The sequence below is a fragment of the Symphodus melops genome (genome assembly GCF_947650265.1).
Source record: "Symphodus melops genome assembly, chromosome: 5".
NCBI lineage: Eukaryota > Metazoa > Chordata > Actinopteri > Labriformes > Labridae > Symphodus > Symphodus melops.
In genome coordinates this window covers 18,157,861-18,185,538 of record NC_136695.1, presented here as the reverse complement: position 1 = coordinate 18,185,538, position 27,678 = coordinate 18,157,861, and the positions used below count along the sequence as shown (strand labels likewise).

The 27,678-nt window shown below is 39.4% G+C and overlaps 1 protein-coding gene across 2 annotated transcripts in view; it reads right to left on the bottom strand.

Annotated features, from left to right (window-relative positions):
• Positions 1 to 23,786, bottom strand: part of LOC306823551 (dynein axonemal heavy chain 11) — a 38,556-nt gene extending 14,770 nt beyond the window's left edge. For both annotated transcript variants that reach the window (XM_079343143.1, XM_079343144.1), the window contains exons 1-59: positions 23,533 to 23,786; positions 23,204 to 23,347; positions 22,885 to 23,078; positions 22,617 to 22,806; positions 22,410 to 22,509; positions 22,097 to 22,308; positions 21,688 to 21,909; positions 21,440 to 21,604; positions 21,159 to 21,275; positions 20,903 to 21,040; positions 20,693 to 20,808; positions 20,426 to 20,612; positions 20,159 to 20,263; positions 19,617 to 20,012; positions 18,936 to 19,262; positions 18,540 to 18,794; positions 18,276 to 18,445; positions 17,973 to 18,195; positions 17,321 to 17,437; positions 17,138 to 17,224; positions 16,889 to 17,047; positions 16,595 to 16,678; positions 16,308 to 16,466; positions 16,080 to 16,202; positions 15,520 to 15,642; positions 14,745 to 14,969; positions 14,568 to 14,659; positions 14,353 to 14,479; positions 14,100 to 14,252; positions 13,778 to 14,011; positions 12,617 to 12,748; positions 12,046 to 12,206; positions 11,776 to 11,932; positions 11,511 to 11,656; positions 11,317 to 11,433; positions 11,093 to 11,231; positions 10,845 to 10,937; positions 10,565 to 10,759; positions 10,403 to 10,480; positions 10,181 to 10,313; positions 9,909 to 10,036; positions 9,484 to 9,632; positions 9,129 to 9,279; positions 8,899 to 9,030; positions 8,192 to 8,365; positions 7,427 to 7,631; positions 6,497 to 6,662; positions 6,264 to 6,366; positions 5,468 to 5,707; positions 5,227 to 5,388; positions 4,920 to 5,113; positions 4,425 to 4,587; positions 4,007 to 4,130; positions 3,633 to 3,775; positions 2,695 to 2,856; positions 1,203 to 1,436; positions 872 to 1,018; positions 648 to 761; positions 417 to 560 (exon numbers count right to left, since the gene is read on the bottom strand). In XM_079343143.1, coding sequence (XP_079199269.1) covers positions 417 to 560; positions 648 to 761; positions 872 to 1,018; positions 1,203 to 1,436; positions 2,695 to 2,856; positions 3,633 to 3,775; positions 4,007 to 4,130; positions 4,425 to 4,587; positions 4,920 to 5,113; positions 5,227 to 5,388; positions 5,468 to 5,707; positions 6,264 to 6,366; positions 6,497 to 6,662; positions 7,427 to 7,631; positions 8,192 to 8,365; positions 8,899 to 9,030; positions 9,129 to 9,279; positions 9,484 to 9,632; positions 9,909 to 10,036; positions 10,181 to 10,313; positions 10,403 to 10,480; positions 10,565 to 10,759; positions 10,845 to 10,937; positions 11,093 to 11,231; positions 11,317 to 11,433; positions 11,511 to 11,656; positions 11,776 to 11,932; positions 12,046 to 12,206; positions 12,617 to 12,748; positions 13,778 to 14,011; positions 14,100 to 14,252; positions 14,353 to 14,479; positions 14,568 to 14,659; positions 14,745 to 14,969; positions 15,520 to 15,642; positions 16,080 to 16,202; positions 16,308 to 16,466; positions 16,595 to 16,678; positions 16,889 to 17,047; positions 17,138 to 17,224; positions 17,321 to 17,437; positions 17,973 to 18,195; positions 18,276 to 18,445; positions 18,540 to 18,794; positions 18,936 to 19,262; positions 19,617 to 20,012; positions 20,159 to 20,263; positions 20,426 to 20,612; positions 20,693 to 20,808; positions 20,903 to 21,040; positions 21,159 to 21,275; positions 21,440 to 21,604; positions 21,688 to 21,909; positions 22,097 to 22,308; positions 22,410 to 22,509; positions 22,617 to 22,806; positions 22,885 to 23,078; positions 23,204 to 23,347; positions 23,533 to 23,748 — 9,546 coding nt within the window. In that variant the 5' untranslated portion in view covers positions 23,749 to 23,786. The remainder of the gene's footprint in view (positions 1 to 416; positions 561 to 647; positions 762 to 871; positions 1,019 to 1,202; positions 1,437 to 2,694; positions 2,857 to 3,632; positions 3,776 to 4,006; positions 4,131 to 4,424; positions 4,588 to 4,919; positions 5,114 to 5,226; positions 5,389 to 5,467; positions 5,708 to 6,263; positions 6,367 to 6,496; positions 6,663 to 7,426; positions 7,632 to 8,191; positions 8,366 to 8,898; positions 9,031 to 9,128; positions 9,280 to 9,483; positions 9,633 to 9,908; positions 10,037 to 10,180; positions 10,314 to 10,402; positions 10,481 to 10,564; positions 10,760 to 10,844; positions 10,938 to 11,092; positions 11,232 to 11,316; positions 11,434 to 11,510; positions 11,657 to 11,775; positions 11,933 to 12,045; positions 12,207 to 12,616; positions 12,749 to 13,777; positions 14,012 to 14,099; positions 14,253 to 14,352; positions 14,480 to 14,567; positions 14,660 to 14,744; positions 14,970 to 15,519; positions 15,643 to 16,079; positions 16,203 to 16,307; positions 16,467 to 16,594; positions 16,679 to 16,888; positions 17,048 to 17,137; positions 17,225 to 17,320; positions 17,438 to 17,972; positions 18,196 to 18,275; positions 18,446 to 18,539; positions 18,795 to 18,935; positions 19,263 to 19,616; positions 20,013 to 20,158; positions 20,264 to 20,425; positions 20,613 to 20,692; positions 20,809 to 20,902; positions 21,041 to 21,158; positions 21,276 to 21,439; positions 21,605 to 21,687; positions 21,910 to 22,096; positions 22,309 to 22,409; positions 22,510 to 22,616; positions 22,807 to 22,884; positions 23,079 to 23,203; positions 23,348 to 23,532) is intronic.
• Positions 23,787 to 27,678: the final 3,892 nt, after the last annotated feature.

The following is a 27,678-nucleotide window of genomic DNA, read 5'->3' as shown; positions in this document are numbered from 1 at the left end:
CCTATTTTCCACCTATAAACAACCCACAGGCACACACAAATAAAGCTTTATGTAAGCACAGAGGTTTACAGACACCCATTCATTTTTACCAGTCAAGATTTTCTGATTAACTAATTCACACAATGTAAAATCTATGATGTTTAAAATGCTATACAGCACAAAAGCATTGATTCATTTGACATGCTCAATTTAACAGGATTTTTAATAAACAAAATGTATCATTTAAGACCACTCTAGCATTAATAACAGCTAAAGGTTGAGACACACTTGCCCCCTTCTGACTGAGCATATTCATAGAGCCACCCAGCTGTAATGTGAACTTTGAAGAGATGCTGGGCAGGGCCAGGGTCAAGGCCTAGACACAAATTAGATTGGTATTAATCAGGCAGATGTGATTGACATGATGACAGCTTAACCTTGCCCATGAAGGCCCGCGCCGCCTTCCAGCTCCGATCCTTAGGCACTCGACCGCGAGGAGCTAGCAGGACCATCACAGCTGCTGCTACATTGATGACTGCAGCTGGAGGGTTGGGAAAGGCCTTCAGCTCTGTAAGATTGACCTAAAACAAAAACCATTATCACATTTACATTTAATCTTATCAATGAGTGAAGCTGATTTTTTTTCCAGGTTTTGTAAAATGAGGTACCTTGTTGAGGGTGTTCAGTGCTTCTGTAGCAGCTGTCAGTGAGGGCTCTGCCTTAGTGAGGTCATTTTCACAATCTCTCTGCTTGATAGAGACTTCTGCCTGGATGACAGCAACCTGTACAGAGCAAACATAATGAACTAAATCATAAACAATACAGTGAACGGTGTGATATGAGCGGTGTGAACTTGAAGTGTATGAAACTAATATACGGTAGCATGTCTCACCTTTTGTGCCTCAACATCTGCAGCCTCCCTCTTGCTGCTAACCTTCTCAGTCTGCAGTCCTATCTTTGTAATTAGAGCCTCAATTTTCTGTTTTTTAAAGGTCAGGTCAGCTTCTTGGGATGCCAATTTAGCTTTTAGATCCTCAACCTAAAACAGAGGGAGAAAAAAAGAAAAAAAATCACACATACTTAATGTGTAATAAACTTAATGTCAGGCAAAAGTCAACACTGTTAAAGACTAATACTATTCATAACTTTCATACTCTAACCTTGAACCTTAAACCAAACCCTAATATTATCCCCCTTCCACTGTATATAATGAACATGTTTACCTGGACAGCAGTGGTTTGGAGTTTTTGAAGGCCGCTTTCAAGTCGGTTCATCTTGTGTTGGAGCTGAGCGCGGCTCTTCTCCAGAAGGTTCCTGTACAGGGTGATTTGCTGGAGAAAGCTCTTGGGGGTGGTGTAATTGTACCTCTTCTCATTGCACTGGTATTTTTCACTTGCTTGGTTGACACTAGTATGAACGTAGGCCATGAAAAGACTGATGGATTCCTGGATGGCAGGCTGTAAAAATAAGCAGACAAGGGGGGAGAGGGGAGAACACGGAGAGTGGGATTGAGTAGAGTTTAACATCCCCAACCTGATGGAGACTGAAATATTATCTTCATAAATTTTGAATTCATCTACAAGTTTTGCCATCTTACTAGGCTGGCCCTGACTTACTCAATCTGAAATTTAGGTGCAGCTTGCAAGAATGATTAGGCTTTGAAACCTCGGGGAAAATAATATGTTTAGACCACCGACGTGTGGCTTGTAAAACATGCACACTGTTTACATGATGTCTTGTGTCTCCCAACTTTCTAAACACTTTGCACAGCGGCTGTTTGGCTACATTAATACTTAGTATTCATCTTATGATGCGTAATGACACAGAGCCTCTATTAATCACACAGTTAGCAATCAATTAAAGCAAAAACAAATGAGGAGAGAATACAAGGATCAAACCTGACCATAACTCACAAAAAGCCATTGTTAATGATCACAGAGCCAGATGGTAAAAAAAATCATTATTAATTAAGATCTGACATAATGCTCTTTGACAAAGCATGCTATGTTTACTTGAGATGTGACAGAAGTTCTCATTGATTGGCCTTTTGTGACAACTAATGGTGGTGTGTGCATTTTTAACTTTAAATAAATGATGATTTCATAGCTTGTTTCTCTGCCTCCTTAAAAAGATACACTGTCATTAATTACACAATACAATAAGGTCTTTCATTTTTTTTTGCAACTTTTTGCTACACCTGGATTTCTGAACAAGGACAGATGACTGCCGTGGAAAGCAATAGTGTGGCACATGTTCACATATGTGATGACACTCTCCTGGTTGTGACAGCTGTGCCTCCTTAGTGGGTCATTATGTGCTTAATCACTATTCTCTCATTAACATGAATGATTCTGGGTTGTGATCGTTCCACTGCTATGATGGAAAACAATGATATGCCTGCACTCACTGTGAGTCTCCAGGCATGTGTTCAGCAATTTGTCAGAAGCTCAGCTGAGAACTAATGATGAGGAATCTATGGAGAAGTTAATCCAGCTGCACTGTAGTAATTAGAAGGTGTTCATTAAAGTCTAACTCAGTCGTGAATGAAGGGGTACATGGCGAATTCTACTGTAAGTCAAACCCATAGATAAAGCCTGGAAACACTGAAAACAAATACTGTTGTGTGCTATGTTACAAAGTTCTCACAATTTTGGAGTAATAAACATAATACTTGTTTGTTTGAAAGACAATAAACTGCAGTTTAAATGATCTGACCTCAATGCCTTCAATCTCTTGAATGAACCTGAAGCTGACCGACTGCAGGGCTTCTGGGGTCCAAGGATGAAACCAGTCGATGGTGGTGCACTGAACAAGAGCAGGGAATCGGTGGGCTCTAACACGGAGGCTGCCCCCAACTGGAGACAAACACAGTACCACCTGTAAGGTTTGAAGTAGAAACATAGACACAGTCAACCCCATCAAACATACATACCGTACAGTAAAAAGGTGTGTACAAACTTGCATCTCCTTTCATGCGAATGGCAAGATATACAGCCAAAAAGCACATGAACACATGTAAATGTAAATTAACATAGGTCCTAGATGGAGCAGAAATATCAAAAGGGAAATTATAACTGGCAGACATCTGAGTCCCCACTTTCATGGCCTTGGCATGAGGACAGGCAGCCACATTCCCAGTTGGCTAGAGCAGACGGTGACGCTACCAGAGGCCCTGGCATGAAGATTGGCTGGATGGCATGCGTGTATACTGAAACAAGAATTTCCTTCCTTTTGACCCCCAGTTCATCTGGCTCTGTTACTTCATCGTGCAAACCATTTGGAGTGAGAGTTGGTAATCATATGTCATGGCTTGAACCTGGGCTGCCCGCTTGGAGGATTGCCTTTTGCCTCTGTACATGAGTCGCAACCCAACTACAAGGTTATCAGTTCTGAAATTATTATTTAAAAAAAAAAGATTTACACGGAAAAGTGTTGTAGTTACAGGTTCATAATATACAAAGAGGAAACTATAGGATGTTAGCAGGTCAGCAGCTCATCACTACACCAGTACAGAACAGTGATTACAAATATTGGAACATATTCCACTTAAATGAAGGAGCAATATAAAATCCATATCTTTTATTGTCAATTTGATAAAGCTGAAAACACAACTGAATAATGTTGACTTTAGCGAGAAATCTGAAAAACTAAACCTTGAGCTGCAGTTGAACTCGGTCTGTAAAGAATCTCCAGCAGTTCGCTTTGTTGTCCAGCAGTCCGAGAGCACGGACCTCAGCTCTCACACCTGACATGATACCTTCAAGCTCATCCTCGCTGAAAAGCTCAGGAATTTCTCCTACAAAGGAGGAAACTTTATAAACTTAATCACAGATTATTGACCTGTTTGATCAATATTCACTCATTCAACATTAAACATCGAAATATGTTTAAAGGTGTAACCGTTTTGATGCTTGACTATGCACGAAATTGCTACATCATGACAAAATTGCTACTTCCTTAAATGACAGCAGGTATATTTTTTTGATCAAACACAGCTAGGACATGTTGTGAGGTGTATGGTCCTGACCTGATGCCAGCAAGTCATTTATGATGACCAGAAAGCGTTCATCAGGTATATGTGCATCAGTAAGGAGCAAAGCAACTCGCTGGTTCTTCAAACCAGTCTTTAGGAACAAGCCTGCCAAATCCATCTGAAAATAAACACATGCCGTGAAAACAATGTCCACTGTACACTCTAGTATTAATGGTTAAGTTGACAAACTTTCTCCATCAATGACACATGTAAACATTTCATGGAGGTATTTAATAACATTAGACATGCATTTTCAAATGTCAGTGAAGAAGCTGAAGAACTGATTTATATCAATATCCTTCATGCAGCCAGAAGAGAGATTTAACAAAATAAAAACTATACATTTTCATAAATAAATAGGTTATACTGTTCTTTGCACTCTGTTCCACTGTAATATATTAACAACATTTACCTTGAGGTCCTTGATGCTGTAACCCTTACTCAGAGTGATTTGGAAGACTTCCACAGAGGATATGAAGGCAGCCAGACGAGTCAGGCTCTGCTTCCCGCTGCCCCCAACCCCAACCAATAAGCCATGACCCCTTGGGGACTTCAGGATGCGGCTGATGCGACAGCTAAAAAAAACAAAAAAACACATCTTTTTATGTCATAAGTTATCTTTACCAAAACCTACATTTTTTTCTATCTAAAGAGATTTTCTCCAAAAAGACTTAATTTGTATCCTCCACTTCAGGAGCATGGTGGCTATTTTAACTCACATATCAGCTTCCCTTAATGTATTTAACTGCCATTGCATTTCATCTTTAATTAATACCTTTTTTATGTTGGTTTTCAGAAATTATGGTATATAGTTTATGTGTATTGTCCTGATCCAGGAACATTTGCAAAGGAAAATATCTTAATTAGTGATGATCATTATATTCATTATAATACCCGCCATACTTACATGTGCTGCATGGCATCTTCAAACAGCACCAGATTCATGGCTGCATTCAGCTCATTGTAGCTCTCCAGAGCATCAGTGAGGATAGACTTGAGGGTAGCCCAGTCTTTAACAGGAGTATAGGAGGCTGCATTGCCTGTTTGGGAAAAGTGGCAATAGAGGAGGGGCTGCTTTGTCATCTCTTTGTCCTCCAGGCCCTAGGAGAGGGAAAGCATAATAAATCAGTTCAGGATTCAATCGATTTTGTTTTTAAAAGTTGGAGAACAGCATTGTATACTGTATACTCTATTCATCAGTATCGGTGTTGCACCTCAAAGCATTCATGTACAGTTTCCATCTGGAGCTTCCGAAAAAGCCGCAGGTCCGTGACATCTACCAGCCTGTCTGAGTACACCCTGCAGGCCTCATGGATCCATAGCAGTGCCAGGTCAGTGCTCTCTTTCACATTCTCGGGCTCAGCAAAGAGGATGCCCTGAGTAACAAAAATAATATTGTGAAAAATTACCTTTTTTCGTCAAAAATCAAACTGCAAATCTAGCTGACAACTATACCTGAAAAATGTTAGACAAGTCTTGAAGATTATATGTGTAGTGAAATTTAATGGCTGTGGGCAGAAAGCTGTGAAGGATCTTGTGATGAAGACGTATGGCAGCTTGGATCACAGCTGTAGCACTACTCTGAACCAGAGGACTAAAGTGATTCTGCTTAAGGTGCCCACACAGGATTGGAGTGTAGATGGACATCAGAGCCTCAGAGGAGGGCAAGTTCACCGCAAACACTGAAAAATGTCTCTGTGGGGACCAGACAACACAGGATCAGAAAATATGGCTGTGTTATCTTTTCTATAACAGATGCTTGTTCTGGATTGACTTATAAACTTTATATACTTTGAATATGAATGAACGTGTGTATAAACACTACAGTATGTATTTAATCAACACATTTCAGGGTTGGTTTTTTTTTAATCAGTTTTAGCTGCTAAATCATCAACTGTAAGTCTCCCAGTTCATCTACATGCTCAATATCAAATATTTTTTTAATATCTGTTATTTGTTCAATATTTCTCTAAGCCACATACAGTGAAGGACTCAAGATTAGTTTGACTTGAGGCAAACTAATCTTGAGGTTGTGAATTTTTTTTTTTTTTTTTTGTTTAAATAGGGGTTAAACCTATAATATACGTAATACCTTTAAGTATGGGTTATAACTTTAAGGATGTTTATAAGAATACAAAATTAGGTTATTTAGTTTTCATAACAAATTCAAATAATTCTTGTAAAAAGTGCCTCTTTTCATCCAACATTAGAACCTCAGATTTAGGTAAATTAAAGATTTAGGTAGAACAACCTGTAGTCTTGGGTTGATATTGAAGCTTCCAGCAGTTGGATTCATACAGGCAACAAACTGGGTATTGTGTATTTCTTTTAGGGTCAGTTTATTTCTGTCAAACCTGTAAAGAGCAAAAAAGAAGGAAGTGGGGTTTATTTATGAGAGAATATTGCAGTTTGGCTAAAGGTTCTGTTTGGTGATGTGGCCTACGAGGCTAACACATAGAATAACTGTTTGTAGAGTCTTCTCACCAGTGACCATAATCCAGATGCTGCCGTATCAGTGTGTGAGGTTGTACTGTTCCAAAATCGTCAACAGCCGGCATGTTCAGATCGTCTATAAAGTAGACCATCCTTCTGTTGGCCACAGGGAAGAAGTTTCTGCCTGCTCTTTTTTCTAAAAATTGCTCCAAATTCCCTGCAAAATACAATGATCAATTACAAATCAACAGCAATAAAAACGTCAACTAAACTACTGTTGCCTTGAACATACTGGACCTCATTTATTTGTTGCGTTTTTGAAAAGGCTAGAATCATCTTTTCCAAATTACATACACTTCTAACTCAGAGGGTTTCATGACACTACAATAATGACAGGGGTGGAAAGTAATAAATAACATTTCCTCAAATCAGAAAATAGACACAATATGGAGGGAATATTTTTCTTTTCAAACGGTATAGATTAGAGCAACATATATAACTCCTGATTACATTCAGCAGCTGCCTTTCATGCAACACAGCTGTTCCTTTGATGCATCATTCTGGTTTGTGTTTCATACTCTCTTACCTTTATTTTGGACAAACCAGAAAGGAGAGACCATATTTTATTTTTCATTCCCATTCCCCTTCCCACAAGGGGTACAAAAAAAACTCTCACTAAGCAGTACAGTTCAAATGAATTACTTTTTTTTAACCTGAGTGGATTCATTGACTGGTAATTGTACTTGTGATTGGGTGAAATTTTATCAATAATATGTATAATAACTTTTACTTCAGTATATTTGTTTATCTCTTACCACCCCTGGATAACGATTGCAGTCACAGCAGAGGCAGTGGAGGCAGAAGGAGAGAACAGTTTTCTCTCCTTCCACACTAACTGAGTCTGAACATTACCACCAGATGGTGCTACGGTTTACCTGATATGCTAGTCTCAGCATCATTATAATCTGTAAACCCACTAACCCTGCAGCGAGAGGGAGGTAGTGTAGTAGTTGAAAGGTATTTTTGTAGTCATGTAACTTTCTGGAAGACAGCCTAACTTGTTCCTGACGAGTGCTGTCTTCCCAACTCCAGCGTTCCCCACAAGCATCACTGGCTGTCTCCTCTCCAGCAACAAGTCTATGAAGTAGCGAAGACGTACAGTCTCTGCTGTGTGTACTAGAACAGCCTGCAATCATAAAGCCAGCGGGAAGACAGAGAACAGAAACATACATAGTTATTATGGCTTTCTTTGAGTGTGATTTATTGACAGACATGTGTTCAGTGAGTTGTATGTGATTTATAATTTCTTGAATTTCCCCAGTACACTACAACTATTCTGTCATAATAGCATCATTTGCTCAGAACACAACCCTACTAATTACGGCTCAGCAAGAGCCTTTGGAGCATTCACAGCTGCACGCAGGAGCATAAAGAAAGACAATAGTGCGTGGGTGATAGCTCAAGCCTTGTTGCTCAAGCCTTCACCCCTACACAGTCTGGTATGGGGTGTAGTAGATGGTAATCAAACACAGTGGAAAGCCTTTCATCCATTCTTGTACCCCTGCCATAAACTCATGACTTGACTCTGCCCTCTTATTATGTTCACTGAGGCTTACATACATTTTTATATGTGTGCATTGTTCATTTTTGGTAATTTTTCTTTAATCATTTGTCGAACTTCTTTGAAAAGTGTTTCTAGAGTTACACAGGGCCTGTGCAGATGTATTTAATCTTTTAGACTCTTACCTGTAATGGACCGCATGTTTCCATTTCAAATGGAGGAACAGCATCACTCCATGGCAGAAACCGTCTGGTTTGAGGTTCAAGGTAGTAGTCAAACACTGTACCCTGTGCTGGGAGCTTCACCGTTTTCATTTCTTTGGTCCACCACTGGCTGAACTCTACTCGATAATCATAGAGCTGAGAAAAATCACGAGGTTCAATAAAAAGCATTAATATTTATTGTTTTAAAAGACAGCCCCACCATTAGTCCAGTAGAACTTGTACTATTCTTGGTCACCCGATCCTCTTTATATGTCCCTCAACAAAAGACACTATCATGTCATGCTTCAACCTTAATGTGTACCTTTATGACAGATAAATGAAAACCAACACAGAGAGTGAGTAGAGGGATAACTAAGTCGACTATTTTTTAAACTAGCTTAGACCATTATCCAGCAGTACTTTATGTCTCCTCAAACATTGACCAAAGTATTGACATTTTTCAATAGATAGATAGATAGATAGATAGATAGATAGATACTTTATTGATCCCGAGGGAAATTCAAGATTCAATGTAACATGTTCTAGTTCTTTATAGGGAGAAATGTTCAGTATTTAAAAGCTCTGCAGATTATGTCATTGTAATATTAAAACTAATGAGCTGAAAATATCCCTGTTCATTGATTGACAAGAGTTGATATGTAAAAGAAAGTACAATTGATTGGAAATACCTGATCTTGAAATAGGGCCCCACCAAAGGCCCAAATGCAGGCAAAGGTGAAGTATGTTTCATAGAGCTCTTTTGGAGAATCTGGTGGAATATTTTCAGGCAAAAGGAGGCAGTTGAGCAAAGTGCAAAGTGTCTGAAGGATGAGAAAATGCATTCTTTGTTATCATTTATGACATTACAAGCATACTTAAGAAGAAAGAAAATCATTGTATGTGCCTGTTTATTATGTACCTGCACCATAGAGTTTTCTGGGATAGGAGTGATGGTCTTAAAGGTGTTTCGCATCTGATCTACACAACGAGGAACATATTTTTCAAACAGTATGGTGAGGTGAGCCCTTTCTGTTTGACGTTCTCGTTGGTCAATCCAGCTGGCAACGTACCTGAGCAACAATCCAAGGAGAATTACTATATTATAAGCATTTAAATAAGTGTAACTTCTCCTGGTGTACCACCACATGTACACAGATCTTTACTGGATTTTAGACAATGTCCACTACAACACAGCTTCTTTTCTGGAAAAAAATGAAAGATAAAACTATAACAGCATTGCACTGACACCTTGAAATACAAACTGTGTAACTCACGGGTTCCAGCCTAGGTCCTGGTGGTTTACATAGAGAATTCCTGCTCTGGAAACAGTGGCAGGAGTGGCTGTTCTTAGGTGACTGATTTCAAACACTAGTCTCATGGAAGAAGTCAGTGGCACACGCTCATTACTGGCCAGAGTAAGAACCTGAAATGTGTAATTAGGTAAGAAAATAAATACAACATTTGAATGTTTGTGTACAAGACCAAGGCTATAGGGGGAGCATCTCCCATCTCATAAAATTTGACAGATTGCTTTAGGATATTTCAAATAACGAGATAAATGTGACATGAAAGACCTCCAAGTAATCAAACTCCAGGAAGTGATTTCTGAAGGAGGGAGAAAAACATCTTTTTCCATCTCTCCACCACCTTTGTTGCTATGCGTTGTACAATAGTGTATGGTTGAACAGGAGGGAGGTACCTTGTTGTCATCCATCACTGTGTTGAGTGATTCAATCCACATCGGATCAATGTCTCCATCCAACACAATCCACTTAGGTCCTTTGTGGGAGATGTTTGCTTGCTCTCGCATCAGTGATGAAAGCAAACCTTACAAAGAGATTAAAGAATATCAAAAGCAGCTGAGATTACAAGATAAAGGCATCTAATAATAATAAAAATAATAATAATAATAACAAAATAACTTGTTTACGGAGTAATGTTGTTTTTCTTTATAAAATCAGCTCTGTTTACCATCTTTCCACTCTCGAGTTGCAGGATGAATAAAGCCAAACAGTTCATCTCTGTCCACAGCCTTTGGGTTAAGGTCATTCCATACTGGTTTTTTCTTCAAGTTTACATAGGTGTTATGAAGAACTCTCAATATCTATTGCAAGAGAAATACCTTTAATCTAATGTACCTTACTAATCAAATAAGGCTTTTATTTAACACATTTTTATTTAATACACTCCAACCTTGCTTTTCCCAGTCCCTGCATTTCCGAGAACAAAGACAGAGTGGCGGACTGCCATGAGTTCCTCCAACTGTACCACCTGACAACAACAAAAAAAGTGGTTAAGAAGAATTACTCAGATTATTTTCAGGGTATTGATCAGGGACTCCATATCGTGTCAAACCTTGAGAATGAACGTCTCCTCTGGCTGGAGCCTGAGCTCCAGTGTGGTCTTTCGGATGGTCTTTTCAAATTCAAAGTCTCTCTCTCTCTCCACTTCCAGGCCTGGAAAAAGGTCTCCCAGTAGGCCCCAAAAAATTGTTGCATCTTCAGTCACTACTTTAGGCATGTTGAAGTCCCTCAGAGCACGCATAAGCACCTGAAAAACAGATCTAATTGCATATTACACAAAAACAACAAGTCTTCCGCTTTTGGCTATAAGATGATGCACACATGAAATTCACCTGATCCTCTGGTCTACTTTTGTCTCTCCTTCTCAGTGCCCCTGCCACAACCAGAACAGACTTGACAGCACGCAGACCCCAATCATAGTGATCCTTGAGGAAATGCGGGAATAGAGAGTAAGATGTGTATTCCTGTAATTAAACTTCAAATACATTCATCATACAAAGTGCTAACACATATTGAACAATTTCATGCAGTACTGTGCTTGCATAATCGCCTTCAAATATACAGCGCTTTATGTACCTACCTGTTTGGAGAGCAGCTCTTTGCAGAGAGTGTACAGAGAAATAAACTTCCTGGCTAGAGGCTTAGCACCATGGAAGCCCTCTGCCACCAACATGATCTCACAGATAAGTTCAGTGTCAGGCACCACCATGGCACAGGGTCTGCAGTGGGACAAGGATAATCAAGCCAAATAACCCTATGATGAGTAAAGAAGCTGTTTTAATCTAGTTATCATCTCACCCCTACCTGAAAAGAGCCTTGAGGTTCTCAGGCAGCTCTGTCCTGCCTGCATACCCGGGGTTCATTGTGATGAAGATCCCCACAGAAGGCTTTAAGACAATGTCTTGATCCAGGAACAAAAACCTGCAAGGTCCCACAAAGACTTAGACCATTTTTCCACTCTTAGCATAAAGGTTGTCTCAATGTCTCAATTTGATTACCTTTTCTTCTTAGCCCGAATAGCATCCTGAATAGTTTTGACCTGCACTGCTACCACTGACAGAACATCCACAGCAATACGATTGAACTCATCAAAGCAGCCCCATGCTCCTGTCTGTGCCAGGCCTTTGTAGATATTTCCAATTGACTGAACCCCAACAAATAAGACATTGTGCATTTAAGCAAGTGTTTACTTGAACACCAACTCAATAAATCACCCAATTCAAAAAGTGAAATCTTTTTGAATTGTCTACTGAAATGATTCACCTTGTAGTCCATCTGTTCAGAACAGTTGAAGATGTATACCATGATGCCCAGTGCTCTGCCAAGATCCTTAGTGGTCTCAGTCTTTCCTGTTCCTGCAGGGCCTGTGGGGGCTCCACTCATGGTCAAGTTGAGTGACTGAGTTAGGGTTATGTAGCACCTAAATGCGCCCATGGCAACAGCACACACGGTTACACAAACACAGTATGCTGTAGCAAAGCTGAATGAAGCGACGTATAGAGACATTACATGCATAGAGTGCTGCAGACTCACCGGTCAGTGAGGGGAGTGATGACGAGACGTGGTGTGTTACCAAGATACTCGTATGAGTAAAGGAAGTGAGCATCACAGATGTTAACAAAGCAGTGATGCTGCTGCTCGTACCAGCAATGTCGGAGCTGGGAAATCCATAGAAAGGACTGTGAGGTTGTGACCTGTGAACACAGATGACTGTTTAATAGCTTGACAGATCAATAGGTTGATCAGCAATTGATCTCAACTTCTTAAAAAACATTACAATTTGACTATAGTATATTAGAGTCAATTCAATTTGGTGAATAGTATGAAGTGCCTCTGTTTTTGTTGTCTCATAAGATTAAACCTCTAGAAGCCAGTAACTTAACTATTCAAATTTAGGTGTTTCATATTATCTTTTAAGTAAGGTTTTTTGTTGTTGTGTGGTTCCTGTACCCATAATTTGTATTCCAGCCTACAAAAGAAAAACTTAAAAAAAACGGTCATTCTTTCTTTTTCACTTTTACCAAATGAGTAAAATTGTTCAGCCAAAGTTAGTTCAGCTAGGCCAGAAAGAAAGGCAAGTTAAGGAACGGTGTAATGCCATTACTTTTTGGGCAATGAGGCTCCCAACAATGTCTCGAGCATGGACATCAATAGTGCATATAGTCATGATCTTTTGTCTGTCGCCCGAGCTAAGCTCTCCAAGCAGCATGCTGATTAACAAGTTGAGATGGGAACTCTGGGGAGGGAAAGACAGACAAGATTAAATCTAAGGAATAAAGGTAGAAATTCAGACAAAAGTTAAAAAAAATATACAAAACTGAGTCAGCAACTATTATATAGCTGCATGTTTACGCATTCATAATCAATGATATTGATGAAGTGACATTTACACAGTCATGGACAATTTGCAGAAACACCTTCTCAAACATGGCTACTTTTAAGATTTTTAGAAGTTTTGTGTTCTTGTTTTGACCAAAACATCACTTGATGTCCTGAATTTGTCACTGGCCCTCCTTGACAGCAGATCCAATCAGTGCAGCACGGTGCTTTGAAGGGAGGGAGAGATTATTCAAACAGAAACCAAGGACACGCTAACCTTAAATAATGCTGATGAAACTGACAAGAGTGATAACATAACTGAGCTTTGCCCACGATGAGCCTCTGCAAAAACCTGGCTCAGGACTATGATGTGCTTATGATGGCATTATGGAAAACATGTCCACCTTCTTTATTTGTAACCTCTTCTCTCACTATTTACACACAAATCAGTCGAATACAATCATATAATTAACGTTTTAAATAAACAGTATACACCTCTATCATATATCTATAAATATATAAAAAAATATATTTATATTTACGTCACAGTAAGGTTCCTTCAAACCTAATAAAAATGTACCCAAATAATAACAGAAATAATTTCCATCCAAACAGATTGATTTGTGTGAGTTCTTGAGGATTTGATTTGTGTTTTTTGTTGTACTGGATCCTACATAACACTATTGTGGTTACATAATCCAATTTAAAAGACCACAATTTATAGCAGTGCTGAATCAATACCGTCTGGTCAAGCATCTTAAACTGAAGCATCAGTAACCTTGGAGTGATATGACTGAAAAACAAAGTCTGGACCCTTTTAAGAAAATATTTACAAATACGTCCCTCTCTTTTTTTCCAACCCAAATTTCAGCTTTGTTGCCAGCTTAGCTTCGTTTGCTTCATTGAAAAGTTTAAATTTATGGCTAAACTCATTTAAAAAGTGAACCTGTTTCTTGTTGTAGTCTTTCAGGGCAGACTCAAATCCCTCCTCCAGTCTTTTAAAGACAAGCTCCATATCGTTGCTCCACCAGATCTGAGATCCAGTGAGAGACACTTGAGCAGGGAAGTCGAGAACCCATTGCTCTCTGGGACGATCTTCATACACAGACACTGCCTCAGACAGGTGACCCCTGACACATTCTCGCATAGTCTCCTCCAGACAAGTCAGCCATGCTTCCACCTAAAGTCAAGCATAAGTACAATTAGTTGAGTGGTTTCCTGTAATGTGATCACAAATTCCAAATCTTTGATACTGAATGAAATCTTACCGGCCCATAACAGCAACATTCAGTCTTGAATGGAACATATTCTCTCTCTTTGCTGTACATGCCTATGGCTCGTTTAGGATTATCCACCTCTTTATCTTCGGCAAACTCAAGGTCTGACATGTTGTCAAATAATTTTGAGAGGTGAAAAGTTACCTGAAAAAAAATATGACTACTCCTTATAATTGTCACTATACAAGTGAAAGAGTGACACTTGACTAATGTAAAAAACTAAAATGTATATACATAAACGTACCTCCCTGGGGCGACTCCCTTTAGAGAGGATATCCAACAAGTCTGTAGATGAAATAAAGTAGAATCGTGGAAAGACAAGTCTCTTTGTCTCCAGGTATTCAGCAAGAGCTTTTTCACACAACACCAGTCTGTTGAGAGAGAATATGAGAATAAGGAGCAACATACTACAGCTACAAACAAAACAAGGATTAAAAGTTAATTAACATTAACGTGAACCTTTTTTGTAGATCCTCTAACTTCTCAAAAAGAGCAAGTTTGCTGGTGGCCTCAATGACATTTTTAGTCTTAGCACGGTCCAGCATTAGTTCCTAAAAGAACCAAAATCTTCATGTTTACAACAAAGACAACAATAAGCTGTGCATAACTGCACATAACATGCATTGAAGTGCAGACCTTAAATTCTGAATCTATTGCTTGGAATCTGTATGCATCTGCAGGCAGCTGTTGACAGATGTCATTGCAGCCTTTGAAGATGCTTTGCAGGTACACCCATGTCCTCTGGACCTCCATCCAGACCATCAACACGGTGTCAGCCACAGTCAGCTGCTTCTGTAGTTCCACTACATGGTGCAGAAAGTGATCCACATGCTTGCTCTGAAAGATGCTTTGGAGCTGAACCTTGAGGAGTATGAGGACAGGGAGATATGAGTCATGATATCCAAAGCCTTTAAAACTCAAACGCAACCAACCATCATTACATTAGTGGCAGAGAAAGTCATATGTTGTTAACCTTATGCTTATGACATTTGTCAATTTAATTTAAGTGCATATTCAACCTCATCTGCATACCAGGCCATAAAGAAATGGGGGAGGGAAGCAGTCTACTTACACAAAGCTAGAGGCAGAGTGGCAAAAGTTCTAATTGCTGACTATAACCCCCCTCCCAATACATCTGGTGTACATGTACAAAGACTGCCTCGGTGGAACAATGCCCTGTGTCCTACAGCAGCAATAAATCTGAGGACTCAATAGGCACCGCTCTTCTCTCAGTTGTGCTGTTTGACAGTCAGACGGAGCGGCCCCTGTCTGCACTCTCATTTCTATTCAGCCCTTTACTATCAGTGCTTCTCACAGACAACTGGTCTCGAGAACTTATCATTATGCATTGTTCTTCACTATAAATGTTACACAATATGTCCGAGTACAAACATGAAATTCAGTTAGATACCTGATGATCTTCAAGAGTTTCAATTAGCTGCTCATCACATTTAAGTAGTGGCACAGGAGTTTGGTAATGATTTTCATATGAAAGCTCCATTGCTTCCCATGTTTGACTTATTTGTGTCACAGCCTGAAAAGTACAGAAAAGAAAATTGTCATTTATTAAAAAAAAAAAATGTCTTAATACTAACTACTAAATCTAGTCATAGAGTGACACCTAAATTCAATTTTTACTCAGTAGTTCTGAAAAAAAGCATTTATTTATTTTTAGTTATTATAGAAGAAATATTTCTTCATGGATTGGTCCTATTTTACTATTCTACAGAAAAATAAACTTTTGAGAATCTGCACGATTATTTAAAAAAATTGCATTTGACATAAGGCCGATGATAGACCTGGCGTGATGGAATTCTGGATTTCTTTGCATGACATTAGTATAATGGATACTGTTCATGAGACTTGCTCCTATATTTGCCTCATTGATTAAAAAAAAAAAAAAAAACTATAAAGCTAATTCAGTACCATTATGCAGTCTATAATCTATAGTGAAGATGAACCAAGATGAACCTTTTCTATAGCCATTTCTTTGACTGCTTTATCCACTATGTAGCAGACTTTGTCTTCCAGTGAATGGAGCTGCAGAGCCAAGAGGTCGTTCAGTGTGGTGTGGTCAGTCACAGTGAAGTCCATCTGTTTGCAAAAGTTTTTTCATTTTTATGCAAAGTCTCAGGTTTCTGTCAATCAGGAAGAAAACATTGCTTCACAATAAGACCTCTGCTGTGCATACTTAAGTACCTGTGTTGTTCTGATTAGTTGCGCCCAGTGTCGCTCTCTTATTGCCAGGTTCTGTAGCTGACTCACAGCCAGCAGTGACGTCAACAGGTTCTTTACATAAAGGTCTAACCCAGAATACACATCCCACGCGCGAGCATCTTTGTCAAGCCTTCGCATGTCCTACACAAACAGAAGGTACGTAAACATAATTAGTTATCAGGGGCATCTGTTACGAACCGCAATGGAGCATGACAGCAAGACAGCAGGAGAGATGCGCTGGTGTGATGTAGCTCTGTTGGTGACCTCACCTTGGCAAACCTCCTCAATTCTGTATCCATCTGGTCCACGTTTATCTGCCTCCATTTGGTCATTGTCCACTTTTCTACACTGCTCTGTATAGATAAAGACAAATGCAGAAGGGTCAATGAGCTGAGGGTGCTTAAGGGGGACATTAAGAGGCTGTAGGGTATTCAAAGGATCAGTGATAGTATCCAGAGGCTTAGATTGTTGAGTTATTTAGGGTGAGATGGGGCCCAAAGCAGTATTTTAATTTCATTAAGAATAGAAACATTTAAAAATACTAAATGAGTTTGACCATTCACCTGCACAAACACAGTAATGTCCCATAGTTCTTTGAGGACAACAATCTCCTGTCTGCAGAGCTTGATGTCTTTGAAGTCAGGAATAGTGACGTCAAATAGATTTGTGGACTCCTGTAGCACTGATAACTCTTTCTCCATTTCTCGGATTGCTTTTTCAGACTAGAAAAACAAAACACATGGCATATGTTGTCCCAAAATATAGTGCAATATAAAGTGATTTTATTCCTTAATTAAAGCTTTAACTCTTACTTTGTCCAGGCTCATGTATGGATGCGCTGCATTGTAACTGAAGGGTGCCATTTCTTCAAACATGTCCCTGAATTTGCTTTGTTTCATCTGGAAAATAAGACACATTGGGGTTTTTAATACAACAGCTTTAACATATTGCATTCATTATTTCTCTGTATATAAGAACAAAAAGGAACCAGCAACCTCAAATGCCATGCATCTTCTTCGTAAAACCATTACTTCTGCGTTCTGCAAGGGAGCCACATCATGCCTCACTTTTATGGCTAGTTTTTTTGCCTCACTCCATTTCTCAGGAAGTTCCTACAGACAAAAAGTATTTAATTTTTTCAAAGGTTTGATAGCAACATTATTTATATACTTTAATTTAATCTGTAATTTGTTATCTATAATCTAAATTTATAATTTGGGGCGGCAGTAGCTCAGTCCGTAGGGGCCTGGGTTGGGAACCGGAGGGGCGTTGGCTCAAGTCCCAATGCGGACCAAAATATGGAAGTTGGTCTGGTAGCTGGAAAGGTGCCAGACCAATTCTCGAGCACTGCTGATGTACCCTTGAGCAAGGCACCAAACCCCCACCAGCTCAGGGGGCGCCTCCGGGGGGGAGGGGGGGGGGGGGGGGAGGCAGCCGCCCATCATTGCATGTCCACAGGTCCTGCTTGTGCATGTGTGTGATTCAGGCATGTGTGTGTGAGAAGCATGTCTCTAAAATAAGAGAGTGCAAACCACAATTTCCCCATCGGGGATTAACGAAGTATATAAAATAAAAATAAATAATCTTAACACATTAACATATTGTTATCACATAACTTAAGCAGCATTAACCCGTTCCGTTCCTGACCTCCAGCTGATAGTAGACTTGGTCTGGTATAGTCACTCCGTATTGTTCCAGAAGGATGGTTGTGTCTCGAAGAGGCTCAAAAATCTTGTCCGTGGATGTTTGTCTGTCCCTCACAGCCAACAGGTGACTCATCACTTCCACCAAGCCACGGTGGTTGTCTTGCACCATAGGCTGGCTGAGTCCTTCAATAGTGGCTCGCACAAACTTCTGCAGCTCATCGAGACTGATAGGAGAATCATGAACAGTGAGGAAAACTGCTAGAACATTGTTTTTGCTTTTCAGCCATGCAGGAATTCATTGTACCTGTTTGTGATGTATGTCAAGAGGTGTTGTTTAAAAAGCCAGCTCCACTTCTTCAAAGTGTTAAGGAGGCTCTCCTTGAAGAATCTGATATCTACCCGAAACCATCCATTGAACACTCTGAATTCTTCCATCTTGGAAATCTCAGAATACAGATCTTCATAGTAATCAATCTGTAAAACAAAGACCAAAAACAGAGATGACGATACCTAGAATACCTTCCATGTGTAGCACAATGCTGTCAATTATTTTAAAAGAGCTTTGTACCTGTTCTTTGAAGTTACTGATTGTAGGCGGGCTCTCAGGGAGTGCATCTGCTTCATAGGCCTCCATCTCTTCAGCTGTAAGCAGACGTCCAAACAGGAGGAACTGGCTCAGAAACTCCGCCCTGTCATCTTGCCAGAGATGGGCGTAGCAGTCAAACTTTCTCTGGTATTGTATAGCTTTCTTGAGAACCTTGTCCACTTGTTCCATTATTTCTTGCCTTAGTTCCAACAAATCTTGCATGCCGTCCATCACATCCTGTAAAAGTTTCATTTATATTAAATAGCATGAGGAGTATGTAGTATTTGTAGAAGAACATGATGTAATGAGCTGAAAGAGATGAGCACAGTAAGAAGGTAGATGTTTCAATCTTACATCTCAAAATGTAAGATTGTGTACCTGGTAGTTCTCTGCGGTCTGATGAGCAGCTACTCTGTAAATATTCTCTGAAGTCTTAAATATGTCTCTGAGCAGTCCTTCCATCAGCTCATAGAAGCCATCGCCTGCTTCCCGCTCCAACGATGGCAGGAAGACCATTCCTGAGCTTCTCAGCATCAACTGAGCCTCAAACAGTGGTTTAGGCCCTGATTCCATATTAACCACAAAGAACTGAAGAGAGTGGCTGATGTAGCTGAAGAGCCCCTCCACCACCATCTCATCCATGAACTCCAGATAGGACTGCCATGCTTCTGAATCAGGATCAGCATTGAATAGAGCCATATTCTCCTGATGGAATTTTGGATATTGGAGATGTTGAGAACATAAATCATTCAATGTTTTTGCGCTTCACTTGTATCGCTTTTGAATTGAAGAGATGGGTGGGTTGTTCTGTTCAATCTCAATGGTTATTTGTCTTCCAAAGTATCAAGAGTATATTCATTTATATGGACCGAATCCCAATAGTGAATTTCATCAGCTCTAAAAGTTGTGCTAATTCCAACAATTTTACATGGATACTACATGCTGATATGATAATGTGCACTAATTTAATAAATGAATACTATAATGGGGGGAGGGGGGACATCTATAATGTGCTAAATGAAATATGTTAAATACAGTAATAACTCAAGCTGCACTCACTTGGACCAGCGAGTGGATAGAGTTTCCATCCTTCTTCATGGAGCAGTATTTTTTGTTGACCTGCTCATCCCTGTCCTCTAGCTGTATGAGCGAGCCTTTCTTGTTTTCCTTTCTGCAGAACATAGCCTGTCTGATCCATCCCTTCATCATTGACTGGATGGCTTCACAGTTCTCCTTGGCTTTACTGAATCGACAAACAAGTCCGTAGACCAGCGCCTTGGTGGTGCTGATGAAGCTCCAGCAGTCTGGATCCTGCCACATTAGGTCAGACTCGGCCCTTTTCAACTGCAAGTCTATGGAGTCCATCTCAGCTCTGATGAGAGGAAATTCCACCTCTAGCACTGTCTGCTTCAGCTTGTTGTACCCCTGCACCAATAGTTGCAGACTGCTCATATACTAGAAAATAAAAATGTTGAAAAAATATAAGTTTAAGTGACAGCATTTACAAAGAATCATTGAAAGAAATATTGCTCACTCTCCAACTCAAGTAGGAATTCATCAGTGTAAAAGCAACCACTTGTGGTGGTGTGTTTGTTTCTTACTTTTGTAAACATGAAGCGCTTCTCAAAGACATTCATAGCAGCCGCAGGGATCTTGGTCTTACCAAGAGTCTGGATATACTTCACATCTTTCAAGACTTCAGTCAGCTGAAGAGGGAGGAGAAAAGTGAACAATCAAAGATGGGTTGTGGTGAAGTGTGTCTCTATTTGAAAGCCTAGAAGAAAATTATGACCCAAATTGACTGTTACACAAATAATCTATCTTAAACAATGAGTGATTCTAGTTTGAAGGGACGTAACATTAATTACCTTAGGATTAAAGTTGACTGAGATCAGACCAGATGAGGCATCTCGTGAGAGGAGGGGCTGCTGCAGGTTGATCAGGCAGCTGCGATCTAAACCATTACACCAGTTAGAGTAAACGTCTTCTTCATGTTGGTCCAAGAGACTCAGTAACTCCAAGTACTCGTTCACTGTCCCTTCACCTTCGGTAGGCCTGAACATATTGCATCGTTATTTATCTGAAAGTCTTTCTGACTACTTGTTGTTCATTGCAAATATCATTTGTTTACTGACTTGTCAAACAGTGGTCTGACTCTTTCCCATGGTGTTTGAATGCGTTTTCGGAGCATTGTCGCCCACTTTAAAGCTCCAGATGTGGGAGCCATACTTTTAGTCAGACCGCTCTCAATCTGTAGGGAAAGAAGGGAAATGGTTTTTGCTCCAAAAACGTAACATTCCTTGAATGATTATTGCTAATATTTGAGTCTGCTAACAGTACTATACCTGATTGAGCTGGGATTTAAATAGATGTTTACATTTCTCCAGCTCTTCTCTGAAATGCTGCCGCAGAAGAAGGAAGTTGTGACTGAATACCTGTCGAATCTGTCTTCTCTCAAGGAAGGGCCCAATGATAATTAGCAACTAAAGGACAAAAATATATAGTGTTACCCCCTGTTTAGACTCTCTCTCACTATTCCCTTGTTCAGTTAATAATGTCGTCGTCATCATAATCATTCTGCTTTCATCCAGTCTTGCTTACTTTACATGCTGATTCCACTCCTGGGCAATCCTTGAAGGCCAAGCTTAGAAGGCTGCCAAGGCGCCATTCAAAGTCAACAATCTTGCTTTTGAACTCATTGTATTCATTTTCAAAACCCTTATGACAAAGAATTCCAACAGTATTAATTAAATTCAAAAAACTTTATTTGTCCCCGGGGGGCAATTCAAGTGATTATCGACCATGCATTATATATCACTGAATTAGATAGGGTTAGGGTTAGGGGTTAGGGTTAGAATTAGATTAACAACATAAAGGCTTACCTGAGAGAGGTCAAGTGGGCTGTTTTCACTGTGCTGCAATGCTTTGCAATGCTCAGCAAACTCTCTGTACATCTGAGCAGCATGCTCACTGTAGAGTTTTCCTTTCAGCCCACCAAACTCCAGTTTTTCCATTCTTTGAAAGTCCAGCATGATTTCAAATAAGTCCTGAGTCAAGATAAAATATGACGTAGGAAACAACAAAAAAAACAACCTTGCTGCATTAAACGAAACCAAAACTCTGATCTCACCTCCAGCTGCAGCATACGCTTTAGGAACTGGTTGAAACATGCAAATATCATGGCAGATGGGAAATCCCAGGGTGCATGTTTCACATGGTTGGCCAACCTCTCCCTCTGAGTCTGGTAACTGTTTCTGAAACATCTCAACACTTTAATCACCTTCCTCACCATTTGTAGATTTTCCACAGGATCCTCTCTAAGAAGCAAATCTTCAGAGAGGTATGAAGAAGCCTGGGCAGTGGAAGAAATTGAATCTGTCATTGTGTTCACACCAACAGGAAGAAACTGAATAGTATATTTTTAAAGCCTAACATCAGCCGTGTCTATAGGAGACATAATTCCATACCGTGTCAATTCAACACCTGTAACTCAATACAGCTGTTAAATACAATTTACAGTTTCAAATACAGTTTCTTACTTGTTCAATGAACAGATTACAAAGTTCCTGTAGTAACACCACAATGCGTGCAGGTCTTTGATAACACTGGCAGTTGGTCCATATCAGATAGAGAGTGTGAAACAGCGCAGGAGTGAATGTGTCCAAGTCACAAAATTCTTCTTTTTCCAGTTTAGACAGCTGAGCATGAAGTGGCTGGAGATGGAGATCAATGTCTTGTGCTTCTTGAAGTGCTTTTCGTGAAGAAAAAAAAATCAAGCTAAGACAACAATCTCAAATAAAATATTGTACATTTTGTAATGCAGTGACTTTAAACATGTCTTAAATATCTTACCATCGAATATTCTTCCTATTAGAGTCTGGATTGTGGCATGATAACTGCTATCCATGATCTCTAATATCTTCACCATCTTCTGAACAACAGGACTCTGAAGCTACAAGAGGAATATACCAACAAAGGTTTTACAGAGAATGACTCGCATTGAGGTAAAAGATAATTAAATCATCATTTCAGTTAAGATCCAAGGGAAAGATAGCATGCCTGATGATAAATGTCCCGTATGTTGTTTTTCCTTGAAGCCCAAAACGTCAGCTCTGCATTAGGCCCTGGATTACAGCCTGTCATGATTATGTCTGATGAGTCCTCCCTTAAAATGTTCTGGATTACATTGGTCCAGTTAATGATCAGGGTCTCAATGGCATGGGCCAGTGCCCTATCATAGTTAGTGCACCTAAGTTTGAAAGTGTATGTGTTAATTTACAGGGTAAACAAAAATCCTAATCTATGATATGAATGTTTGTGTTCTTACATTTTGATGGTGTCATTTGGATTTTCAGTCCAATCAGCTGCAGTTGGGACAGGAAGGATAGTTTTACCCAAAATCTGCCCCTGTAAGACTGATGTCTTGCAGCACATTCTCTCAACATGTCGTATGATGTCTTCAGACATAACATTTGGCCACATCTGATGGTTTTTATTGTTTGAAAGCAGTGGAAAACACACCTAGAAAAAGGGCACAAATAATTCACTGTTGTGCAAAAACAAAAAAAAATGCTCATTTTAAATCTACATGACAATAAAAATTGACAGGAAATACAACAACATTCAAACGTGAAAGAATCAATCACCTGCTCTACTGTGCGGATCAGCTGCAGAGGGAGTGATGGAGACAGCAGTCCAAAAAGTAAAAGTTGTGTGACGTTTTCAGCCGTGACAGTAACCACAGTCTTCTTAATGATATATATGTGCTTGTTTTGAGCAACAGTGGGAACCTGTATTGAATTGAAAAGATATCCAACTTTAAAACAAATAGGCATATAATGCTATGCTGACAGCTTCAACATCCTGAGTGCTCTCAAGCTAAACGGTGAACTTTTCTTTCCACTAAACAAGCTTGATAGCAATGTAGCGATCGATACTAGTATTATGACTTGTAGATTTGAAAACATAACATTACCTCCTTGGACGCGACCAGATATCCCCTGTTTGTTAAAGAGCAATATATAACGGAGTCCTTCTCGAAGAAGTCCTTCAGAAGTGTTTGAAATTCTCCGTTCACAACGCACTTCTCCCATGTTTGACGGTTCAGTTGCAATAATCGACAAACTTTCTCCTCCACGAACTTTACTCTGACATCCTCCACAAAAGATGGGACACTTTCGTCGTCGGACATGGTTTTCTACTACCATGATAGGCCTTTAGCTTTTAGCTCCTTCATTAACCTAAGCAAAACCGGGAGGAAAAAAAAGAAAACTGGATTTTGTCAGCTCCGGTGCCCTTCCTCCTAAGTGAGGTATTAACTTATTATTGGAAGAGTTTCAAAGCTACAACTCTGTGGAAAGAAGAGTTGGACCGAGCTCTACAGTTTTGGATGAGGGCGGCTCAGCGTTCCGTTGCTAAGCAACAACCACTCTCCTCAATCACTGCCTGATCAATGTCATGCGTGCTTTTACTTGGTCTCTGGACTGGTCTGGACCACAGTTAATACAGTCTGGGGTCTGAATCAAATGTGATGCAACAAAAAACTTTCTTCAAGAAACTTTCCTGCCAAAGGAAAGCCTAAAAAAAGTCTGTTAAAACTGTCTGTTATAGATATTTAATAAAATAAAAATAAATAAAAATGGTTGTACGGTTTTACTTGTTTCTATGACAATAATAGGTCTAGCTATTGCTTTGTAAGTGATAGGCCTCATTTCTCTCATTTATATCCTGTAATTCATATGGTTGTTTAAAAATGTAATTACAGGGGCTTTGGACCATTCCCTTTTCACTTTTTGCACGTCTAATTTCTTGCATGATGAATATAGTAAAGTGCTTCTTTTTTAAATGATTAGAGTAAGGAATACATCTTTAAAAAATGATCTATTGTGAATCTATAACATGTTTAATGTGATTAAAACTTTTAACTTTAATTAATAATAATGCATTTAAAGTTTCCAATTAAAAAAAGTCTTCAAACTATTTTTACAATTTAGTTCAAGCACATCAACAGCTAATCATTTTGAAGGTTTTCTTCACAGGCATATGCATAGCATGACCTCAATTGTACGATGTTGTGATGTTTAGTTCATATAGATACTACTTCCGCATTCCTGAGTTAAAGTTCTGAGAAAATCAGTGGTGTCTTTTATCACAGGACTAGATGTGAAAGAGTGTAGGCACTGGAGCCACATACTGTAGTAGAATGCAAGTGATATATGTGTGTGGGGCGAGTTTGGCTGTTGTCTGAGCAGCAGAGCACTTTACCCAGCAACTGCCATTTACAGGGCCCTTTACTGCTCCCCATTTCAAAGCAAACAAGGGGTCTTATGCTTAGGAGAAGTTTTAACATTAACATTGACAAATTCTGTTTTTTTTTGGGGGGGGGGGGGGGGGGGTTAAATAATATTGTTATTTGGCTAAAGCATTCTAATTGTTGATATATCCTTTTGGGGAAAATAGCACTTGATTTTTTTTTTCTCACATGGAGGAACAGATCTTTCCTTCTTTTTTTAACTCAGAGGAGAGGGAGGTAAAATCCTTAGCTTTGCAGGTCGCACCCCCGATTTGGACCTCATCCCTAACAATGATAAGACCACCTACAGAGAAGATATAACCTGCCTGTGGCGCAAATAACAAGTTGGAGGCAATGCATCCTAGCACTTAAGATAAATTTGTCTCCTGATGTAATCTACATATATACAGATGTGAACATGGCTGAGGGCTTAAGAAAAGAAAACCCTTAAAGTCTCAAATCAAAGCAATCATCACCACATGAAAATAGAAAGATCAATATCAAGCAATCCACTCCATGTGCAATAATATCTCAGCATGCATCTTTATATGTCTTCCCCACTCTTGGTGAAGAAATCACTACTTTGAAAGCTGCCTCTGCCAAGAGTGCAGCACTTTTGCGCTCCAAGACAACCAAATGCTATTTCTTGGGTAGAAATACTGTTGACAATCTGATAGTGTACCTGCTATCTCGACCATTTTCCTGCCAAGGGTTGTTACACATGCTGAGGTAGACCTTCTTCTATCAAATTCCATTGTGTGTTTGTTTGAGACCGTAATACTAAAGGGTGTGTTTTTATCTGATTACAAAAAATGCATATATTTATCACTACTATTCATTGTCATCAAATTAAAATGATTGTACCCTTTTACCTCATATTTTTATGTGGAAAATAAGATGAAGTGTATATGTTGGTTTGTACTATAAATGTAAATGTTGCACTTTGTCTTTTGGCCTTCAGAACTGCAGTGGGTACATTTGTAAAACGAAGCAGCTCATCAATGACAGACAGCGTCAACAGAATTCCGTTGATGATACTGCATTGATTTCTAAACTGAATCACCGAACAGTCCTCCATCATGACAGGACAGTCAATCCAAGAGGCAGCAGCTCTGAGCGAGAAAATGTGTTATTTGAGACTCAATTTATGTTTTTGATTAACTGTTTTAAATTCTGAACAAGGGTTTCTTCGTTGACTGTAACCACAAAGTTGTATTATGTTCAGTGAATTAAAGTTTTCAGTCATCTCTTCAGCATTCTAAAAAGCAGCATTTTTTTCAGCATTGTGTTTCTTAGTCAGATCACTGACTTTACAATAAAATATTATGTTTTATGTTGCAGCTTATAAAAAATGTGGCTTCTATAATACTTGATAACAACAGCCACCTGATGTGCATATGACATCTGACCCCTGTGTGTCCACACCCCAATTGTTGCCCCCTACAGGACTATGTGGGTTTAAGATTAAAGTTTTATTGTTGACCATCATTGCAAGTTATAAAAAGAATATCTATAGATAAATCCTTTGGTTTCATTAATTTCATGCAACATATCAAATATGCATCAGAGGGCTCCCTAGACCCAGATGCTCTCTTTGATGATATAGTAAAGAATGTAATGTGTCTCAAAGTTTCAACTTTTTATTTCTTGATTCAAATAATTACATGTACTTAAAATTAATGACCAAAATGTGGTCTTGTAAAGCATGGTTTGTAAAAGGTTCTTGTTTTGTACGCGTCTCCACCCTTCACCATCAAAGGTGTCCTGTAGAGGGCACTGGCTTTTCTCTTTTCTCAGAACCTAATGTAGATCCAACAAGGAAATCAGACAGCTAAGAGGTAGTTTAACATGTATGTATGTATGTATGTATGTATGTATCTATCTATCTATCTATCTATCTATCTATCTATCTATCTATCTATCTATCTATCTATCTATCTATCTATCTATCTATCTATCTATCTATCTATCTATCTATCTATCTATCTATCTATCTATCTAGACAGACAGACAGACAGACAGACAGACAGACAGACAGACAGACAGACAGACAGACAGACAGACAGACAGACAGACAGACAGACAGACAGACAGACAGACAGACAGACAGACAGATAGATAGATAGATAGATAGATAGATAGATAGATAGATAGATAGATAGATAGATAGATAGATAGATAGATAGATAGATAGATAGGACCTATGTGCACCATGACTGAATAATAATACATCTCCAATCACCCCGTCATGAGACAAGTCAGCAGGTAAACACAGAAACAATGATTGGGTTTCAAATTCTTTTTGGCTAATTGTGACCTACGTGTGAAAAATAAATGTCCCATTGTGAATCAAAGTCCCTGTACAGAAATGTTACAATAAAAATAACTGCTGTGTGCTCCCCCTAACAGTGTGACTACGTGACCTCTGTTAGCAGCATATCATTCAAAATCCCAACAAATCGTGCTAAAGCTCTCTGGGTGTCATGTAAGCCCCCAGAATGGACAAATTTGTTAGCCCACACCCGGGGGCATCTGGTGATGGATATGGTGTCCTGGGGGAGCGGGGAAGCCTCACTACAACAGCAGGCCGCTTATCTTGAAAGGCTTGTTTTAAGTGCTGCTTTGCAGGGAAACAAAGGCTTTAAGGGCACCCATTACCTTAGAATTGTTGTGCAATCCCCATTGTTGAGTCAGTTCACACACATACACATTAGAGCATATGCCATGCATTAGGCATAGGTAAAAGCAAACCGGTTTTAGTGGCTAACCAAAAGAAAATAAGAAAATGTAAATATGTTGAGATATATTGTTAGCTTTAGTCATTGTATT